This window comes from Ciona intestinalis, chromosome 7 (genome assembly GCF_000224145.3).
Source record: "Ciona intestinalis chromosome 7, KH, whole genome shotgun sequence".
NCBI classification, from domain to species: domain Eukaryota; kingdom Metazoa; phylum Chordata; class Ascidiacea; order Phlebobranchia; family Cionidae; genus Ciona; species Ciona intestinalis.
This window is the reverse complement of record NC_020172.2, coordinates 2,386,130-2,394,735: the sequence shown is the minus strand read 5'-3', so window position 1 is coordinate 2,394,735 and position 8,606 is coordinate 2,386,130. Positions and strand designations below refer to the sequence as shown.

The 8,606-nt window shown below is 34.6% G+C and overlaps 2 protein-coding genes across 4 annotated transcripts; both read right to left on the bottom strand.

The window, feature by feature from the left end:
- Positions 1 to 1,733: 1,733 nt before the first annotated feature.
- LOC100177594 (protoporphyrinogen oxidase-like) lies at positions 1,734 to 7,207 on the bottom strand. Of its 3 annotated transcripts, XM_026835233.1 has the most exons (9): positions 6,993 to 7,206; positions 6,267 to 6,382; positions 5,724 to 5,876; positions 5,147 to 5,317; positions 4,629 to 4,793; positions 4,532 to 4,574; positions 3,641 to 3,962; positions 2,880 to 3,077; positions 1,734 to 2,461 (listed from the first exon to the last, which is right to left on the bottom strand). In XM_026835233.1, the coding sequence occupies exons 1-9, from the start codon at positions 7,159 to 7,161 to the stop codon at positions 2,293 to 2,295; spliced, it is 1,506 nt and encodes a 501-aa protein (XP_026691034.1). In that variant the 5' UTR covers positions 7,162 to 7,206; the 3' UTR covers positions 1,734 to 2,292. The 3 variants fall into 3 exon arrangements, with proteins under 3 accessions (XP_026691034.1, XP_002127282.1, XP_026691035.1); XM_002127246.4 differs by having other exon boundaries at positions 4,532 to 4,793; positions 6,993 to 7,205; XM_026835234.1 differs by lacking the exon at positions 1,734 to 2,461 and having other exon boundaries at positions 3,058 to 3,142; positions 4,532 to 4,793; positions 6,993 to 7,207.
- Positions 7,204 to 8,303, bottom strand: LOC100176822 (U4/U6.U5 small nuclear ribonucleoprotein 27 kDa protein). The gene has a single exon (XM_002127164.5). It carries the CDS (start codon positions 8,203 to 8,205, stop codon positions 7,699 to 7,701), a length of 507 nt encoding a protein of 168 aa, XP_002127200.1. The 5' UTR covers positions 8,206 to 8,303; the 3' UTR covers positions 7,204 to 7,698.
- Between the last annotated feature and the right edge of the window lie 303 nt (positions 8,304 to 8,606).

Sequence of the window (8,606 nt, the reverse complement as noted above, 5' to 3'; positions counted from 1 at the left end):
AGCTAAGCATACATCATGCTTGAATATAAACATAACTACCTAACTGTTCCAAGCTTGATGACTAACTAACAGCGCATAGCTCGTATTTAAACATATATACACTATACACATAACAAACAATACATACGTGACTCTTATCCTACCAACAAGCCTATAGCAGTCACAGCTTAATAATGTCTGAGTACAATATACTTTATCCTATCATAAACTGCAACTACAACGCCTGTAGGCTGTTACACTATCTGATGCACTGCTGTCACAGTACTAACTTACCGTATACTATCCTAGCACAAAACAAGTTTACTGTTCACTGAATCTAATTCAGTCTTGCCCGTGCTTTTTAAACGAGGACAGAGATAGCATGCCCCTTTTTCTTTTCCTCTCTCCTATTTTGTCGTCACCGTAAAAGTAAACAGAGAGAGGCCGCGATCAGCTGGTAAACGAGCACGCTTCGGGAACCAGCTGATTCTGTTGACTCTGGTACTGCCCTAGGCTTTAAATTGAACAGAGTGAACGCCCGATAACCTCCGTCACGATCTTTGGTAATAAGAAGCCAAGCGCCCCAAAGAACCATATGTCTGTTTGAGATATAGTATAAACTAGAAACTATTTTACACCGGCTTACATAAGGCTGTGTTTGCTCTGAAACAAAACATACGGCCAGTATACTTACAGTGACAGGCCTTTACTGCGCTTAATATTGACTGAAACTGCGTGGAACTAATTAATACGTGGACGCGGTTTAAATTAAAACAAAATAAAGTGCGCTCCTATGCGACACCCATCGATGACAAGTTTACGCGGTTAAAATATAATATAATATAAATTAATTATTCACCGTTTCGTTGCGTGCTTACTTATTTTCGTTTGAGCTGTTTTGTCATAGTTTAAGTTAGATAACCAAATTTTACGTAAGACATTATTAAAGCCAAATAAATATTTACCGTTTCGCTGCGTGCCTATATAAGTTTCGCTTTGGTTGCTTTGTCCTATTAAACCGAATTTTACGTAGGGTATTATTAAAGCCAAAGAAAACTGCCTATGTAAGTTGCAAATTGCACAGCAACAAAGCAATTCGTTTGCAGCAGCTTTGTAATACTTAAGAGAAATTGCTGACAGAGCTGCGGATATTAATATCTGTCTTGTAGGTCGTAAAGGAGGGAGACAGACGGTGGTGCAATCTGGACTCGCGTGTAGAATTACCGCTATGTTTATCAACAGATCGAATCTAGATGCTGAAGTCAGCGAATTTAATCATGATTCAAAATTGCTAGAAATGCAAATCCGTTATTTGGTATGTAATTGCTGGCAAAGGTGGTTTAATAGCGTCGTAGAATTAATAATAAACACGAATACGAATTACCGCTTTTAGTTATTACAGTCGAGTAAATGAAAAATGTTTGCTTACTAGTGTCCGATGTAGCGCTGACGTGGCAGTCTCTGATTGCACCTGTGCGCTGCGGGCAGAGAAACGGTTTTCAGCACTATTGGAATTACACCATCGGTGGAAAACTGCAAGGAAATGGTTTTTGTTTCGCTCAGCAGATTATTTGTTTTTGGATTACGCGACGCGTGGCACCTGCACAATTACCGACGCAACGATCCGTTGCAGAGGGTAGGACAACAAAGTCACGTGATGTTACGTATACGACGTGAGAAAAAAGGCAAGCAGGTCTTCTTAGAAATACTTGAATGTCAAGACCAACGCACGGCGCAATAATAAGTTCCATATATGAATAGATAATTTGTGTTGTATTTGGCCATCAAGCCATATTAAAAGCACACAAAAATATTTTTTTTAATATACAAAGATGTTTTAAATGCAATCACCAGGAGGCATTTTACAAAGTGCTATAGTAGGATAGGAAAGATGGGACACCTTTTCATTTTCCCGTCACATCTGGTAGTAAACAAAAAACATTTAAATAATTATAAAACAGTATCTTCACGACTCTCATACACCGTTGTAAATTGGTTAAAAAACGATCTATATTTGGATATTATGTGCTAGAGGTGTCCCATCTATCCCATCCAACTATATTAATGCGTATATGTATACACAGTTACATAAATTTCAATATAATTACTGCAAAAACAAGTATTGAAAAACTTACATGCGAAGGTCAACAGTTGTAGAACAGGTCAACTAAGACAATTGCAAATCACGTTTGGCAAATCACAATTATGTCTTTTAGACTTAATTTCAGAAGCACATAATGATATGATTGCATACTCTCACTAAGTATAGGTTAATCCTCACAGTGCTAAGTATGAATACTTTGAAGTTTCACTTTACGGAGAAAGCTTGTATTTTTTAAGGATATTGTTGACAGCTACTCGGCTGTTAAAAATACAATCGTTTATGCTGACCCCCCAATACGATGCACCAACCAATGACAGAGGTACATCGTGTTCCGATATAAAATCTTCAATATTTTCAACAAGATCCGTGTGGCCAACTCTGGTAATTCAAAACAATCAATAAAATACACAATCAATGAATTTTTTTATCCTCGTGTGGCGGGAAAACGACAGTCGTTATTACAGTTGTTATGACAGTTCTTATTATAAAGATAACACAATCATGGTTTAAAGGTAAGCATTTGTATCTAGCTCAAAGTGTAGAAGGTGAGACTTGGACTTAAAGCTCGATACTATCGTCGTGGGTGTATGTGTATTTGAAAAAGACACTTAACGACATTGACTCCTACCAAGTGGTCCCTTATGGGTTGCCTAAACTATCAGCCATACTTAAAAAAATTCCAACACCTATGTTATAACACTTCATTGGCCCAGCATGCTAGGATAAATAAGTTACATTTATATTATATACCAAACCAAAAGGTTTCTTTTAACCAAAATACAGTTTATATATTTACCTGTATGTTGGAATGCATTTTTTGCATAATGTTGTGTCAACGTTCATTGGGTCCTCATGTATACCAAGCTGTTGAGATATACTTCCCAATGCTGCACTTTCTAACGTTTGATTTGAAACAAGATTCGGTTCACCAAATAATTCCCGGAACCATGAGCCTCCCATCATACAAGTCATTCTAGTGGTTGGCATGTTTACCCTGGATCAATAAAGAGGCAAAACAGGTTTAAAGCTGGTCCATCTGCACTGATCAATGTAGTTATATTGCAAAAGCAGCAGCCAGTGGAGCAGAAGGTAAAATATGAATCACAATATCTTTGACTCCAGGTTAAAGTAGACACTCAGCACCTGTGGCACTTACATAATTTAAAAAATGTTACCTGGCGCTGTGGTATATAGGTTCTAGGTTGGGGTCTCTGCTTTTAGCCCACAGGACACAATTTGATGTTACTACCATTGTGGGTGTATGTATTCTTATGTAAGACTCTAAACTAAGGGCAATTGGTTTAACCTAAAGGTTTTTAACAAAAAATGAACCTAAAATAGTTACCCACAAGTTACATATGGTACTCTTAAGCAGGCACATAGCCAATGAAACAGATCATCAGTGTTTTTTCACTGTCGTTGGCCTACCAAACGAGGATAAACTGTATTGACGCCTTTAACTTGTCTATATTGGACAGAGAAACATCAATACAGAAATAAATGCCAACAGAGTTTTTTTAGAATACAAACACAGTGCTGCCATGCAAATATTCTCACCTATCATGTTGTGGGAATGCACAAGAATCATAAACAATCCCGAGAACACTGGAAGGCTCACTAGATGGCACTAGATGTCCGAAACCAACATGGGGAAGAATTTCATTTGGTTTTCCAGAGAATTCCACGTTTACTACCCCGACATCTACCCATTTAATATGACTAAGCATTATACCAAGTGTTGAAGAAACAAACTCGTTATTACTCGACATTTGAATATTAGATTGTTTGTTGGAATTCTTCAGTATTCGACTGAGAGCATAAGAAGGTAGCGCAGATATCGTGTGATCAATATTCTCAATTTGTTCGGTTGTATATTCACCTGGTGCATGAAAAAGGAAATTTCTAATTAATACAGACATGACAGCCTATATATACATATATAAAAACATATAGATATAGCATTATGTCATTTCAAACGGGTTAAAAAACGAAAAACATCTTTAGTGTTAGAACAGAAGTTAAAATGATTAAAAGTTGAAATGTGAACTTTTGAAATAACTGAAAATGGTTTGATTTTAAATAAAATATTTAAAATGAAAAAAACTGTGTCATTTACATAAATACATAACATATGGGCTGTAATGTTTGTTTTGTTTAACTGATTTAGAGAAAAGGAAAACAAAGAAATTGTAAAACAAAACAATAACAAGAAATAAATTTTAGAATACACAGATAAATCCCATTGTTAAATAACAAACACCAAACTTAACTTCTTTGTTTCTATGATTTTAAACCAAAAGAAATATTAGAAAAAATGGCAACTAAACAAAACAGAAAATGCACAAAGTTTACAAAAAAATTTCATTAACCAACAAACAGTAAGAAATAACCTTATTTAATAACAACACTAAAACCTTATTTCTTATTTTAATAACAATAATAAATTACCTCTTCTAATTGTCGTAGTGGACATCATCATTTTCCCGTTGTTCTGCATCATTATTTCATCAATATTTGTATATTTTATTATTTCTATGTTATCTACTTGGGCAAGTTGTTGCTCAAGATTATCGGTCAAATACGAGAAGCCGTTATCAACTCCCCACTGCGTCCATTTTTCACGTTTAGCTCGTTTGATAAAAGGATTTGATTTTAAGCTTTTATTAAATAGATCTGGATTCTTCAGAGTCGGCCTTCTGGGCATTTGTGCCTAAGAAAGAAGGAACTTGTTTTAAATGTTTATTTAGAAGCTGGCAATTAGTAATGAATATTACAAATCATTGGTGCCATATGAGTTGTTATTCATCACAAAAATGAATACATCTCACTGAAATACAAAGTTAACTCCCTCGTGGCTTAGTAGTTATGTGGTTGTATCGTAAGTAATTAAAGAATGTCGAATTTAATGTTTGACACTGATACTGATGTGTCCACATTATGCTACAGCCTATAAATAAGTAGTCTGGGTGTTAGGGTAATGGGCAAATTCAGGCCTATTAGCCTAAATTCCAAGCCCTCTGACAAAAACCCAACCCATATAGAGTATATATAATGTTGACAAACCTCTCTTGGTCCCAGTCTACCCCACAATGGTGGAAATGCAGCTTTCATACTTAATTGTTTTGAATCAGCGGCAAACACCCCTCTCACAAATGCACTGACCAAATAATCGGCAACTTCGCGTCCAAACCTTTCACTGCAAATTTCACTCATTGTTTCATAACTTGGTGGAACCTGGGTGGATGGTGAAGAAACAGTTACACTTTTTCATTGTTTACTTTATTTATAACTTTATAATAATTCTATCTTGAATGTTAACAATCAGATTTTAGTTGCGACCCTACACTACATGGTAAATTGTAATAAGACTAAAGTGTTTGCACTTGGTAGTTGGACATCATAGATGGTAGATATCTAAGCTTTTCATTTTCCAAACGACGATAAAAAATAGGTTTTTAACAACACTTTCCATTTTTGTAGATAAATTACTGATGTTTTATATTAAAAGCTGAAGTTAGATCTACATGAATCATATTGTGTTATGCTCTATACATGTTACATATACAGCCATTGAGGCAATGGTTTAAAATTAACATAATTTAGGCACAAATTTACAAAAGTAATTAAATTGAGATTTAACCTTTTTCAACAAACCCCCAACAAAAGATCTTGCCAATGAATTAGAAAATGGTTGTTGCTTCTTACATGCAGATAACAGACTGTTTGGTAAGATATGTAACTTTTTATTAACGTAGAGGAGTCTTTGTTTCGCCGCAATGTCATCAGATCTCACCTGAACAACAATACATAGAAATGAGATGCCTTTATGAAGTAAATATATTGTACACCTAAGGTTTAATATTTTATAACATAAGCACTGTATGTAATTTTTCATGAAACCCACATAAATGGCATGAATACCGCATGATACCTAAAAGTTTACACCAAATGTCAAATGACCACAAGGCCTTTAATGTTTGCATAAGTTATGCGGAAAATTACACTCATTACACATGCCAGTTTTTACCTTGCAGGGGGAAATAATAACACGCGACGTTAATGCCACATTTAATTTTAAGCCAAATCAATTAAAAATTATTTTTAAATTTGAACCAAATCTATTTAAGATATTTGAAGAAATTAAAGCCAAATCCAATAAAATATAATCTAACTGAATACTTACAGGAATAACATTGGATTCCATTCCAATATCTGAAATTAATTGCAGAGTATTGTTGCCAACCAACCCTGCAGTTCTTACACTGCGTGGACCACGCTCATTTATTGCACCTTGGTATACTGCCATGAGGTAACATAGTGCATTAATATTCAAAATTATTACATAGCTGCACATCATCAGCTAAAATGGTAAATTACCATATATACAAACAATTAGGTTAAGATATGCAAATTTATGTTTGTTAGAATACTTTTAAATTACTATATATTGCTTTAGATAGGAGCCAAACTTTTTAACATGTAAGATATGCAGAGACAGTTAGACCATCAATCCTGTGAAACGAAGCTAACCTATTAGTTTCTATACAAATGAATACTTTGATTTATTGCATGCAATGTATTCATTTAAGAATTGTTTTTAATTTTTATGTAAGTGTAACCCCATTGTCCCACAGGACACTTTTAGATATTTTTAAGTAGCTCTTAATACCACAGAGTAAATATACGAAAGTTGAAGACTGTAAGTAAAGTTTGACTATTGTCTACGCATTACATGTTGTTACTGATGCTGTATCAGAATTCATAATGCAGTTATTATAGAAGTAACTACATAAATAAATATTTTACAAAATTAACTGCAAAACATGATTAAATTTTAATCTACATTCAGGGACACCTTAACAAACTGATAAAATGTAATAGTCATAAACATAAAATAGAAAACTCTTACCCTTTCTATCACCATTCCTTACATTTGTTTTCATCCACCCTCCAACATTTGTTGACTTTTCAATAAGAAATATCTTGTATGGTTTAGAAGTGGTACGAGCCAATGCTTTGTTTAAATAATAAGCAGAGGCAAGTCCACTTATACCACCACCACACACAACAAATTTCATAGCAAAGCTGTCACATCTACCACAAAAAAGATACGATAAAACCTAAAAACAGTTTGAAAATTTTTTATTTGTTTCTGTTAATATCAATCCTGGTAATTTCAAGCTACATCCGTATCAGCAAAAACACATAACAAATTCAATTACCCAATTTAATCATGCAATGCTAATTACAAAATCCTATTTTTTTACATAAAGAAGTAGAAACAACATTACAAAACCATTTGATAACTAATTATACTAACAGAAATATGATGCAGCAAGTTAAGACTCATGTGGTTTTACTACTACAGTATAAGACAAACATACCAACTGTCACATTCCATTCTTCTTTTCCACTTTAATATTAGTAATAAGAACATTCAATGGGCAATCCGTCACTTGGCCAATATAAAAACATTGTCCAAAACAACAATCAATTTGAAAGAAGAAAAGCATCAGAATGTGAAAGCAGTGGTGTAATTTATAATTTAGTTCCCTAGAATAATTCTAAATACATTCCCCACTGTCCATAGCAATCACACCCACTGTCCATAGCAATCAAGGCATGAATTCAAGGGGTCGATTAAAACCACCTTTCCTGTTCATGTACTGTCTGTACTTTCTTTCCACCTTTTTATTCAAAGCGTAAACATCGTTGTTTTTAACTTTTTTCCCTTTTGTCGTTTCAAACCCCCCAAACCCCATCATCTGTTGCATAAACTTATCCTCATCTGTCATATCTTCTGGGTTAGTTGCCATAGCTACAGGCTTAGGGACCGCCTTCTTCTTTTTCTTCGGACCTTTAACCCCAAGACTGCCCCCTAGTGTTAGATTAACCTGTGCGTCTAAAGGAGTCTTCCACGGCCCTTCATTCTTCCTGTATCTGTCGTCGTCGCGGTAACTTGACCTCGGAGGTGATCGATGACGTCGACCAGGGGATCTTGACCTATGACGTCTTCGTGGCGACCTTGACCTTCTGGAACGAGGTGAGCGACTTCTTCTTCTGCGGTCACGATCGCGATCCCGGTCCCGAAATCGGGGGCTCCGCGAACGAGAACGTCCCATTCTTTGTTTTAAGCTTTCTATACAATTACCAGTTTTTTTTTAAATAAATTACTATCTGTACCTTTAAGAATCTTAAAATGTGCAAAGTTTATAACAAAATGTACATGTCTAATATTGTTTCTTATAAATCGGTATACCGTCCAAAGAAACGTTAAATAAACAGCATTTTTAATAAATTTTACAAGATAATTATATATGGCATTAAACTAACGTACTAAAAAGTTTTTTTTTTAACCAGAAATTATATAAAAAACGCAAGAAAACGTTAACAAATCGTCACGAAACTTCTAAAATTAAAATCTAGAAGGTGAATCCCCATTCCCGCGAAAATAGAAACTTAAAAGAATTTTCTCATAGATGTTTCACATAACATTTTTATTCTTTTGATATATTTTGTTTAC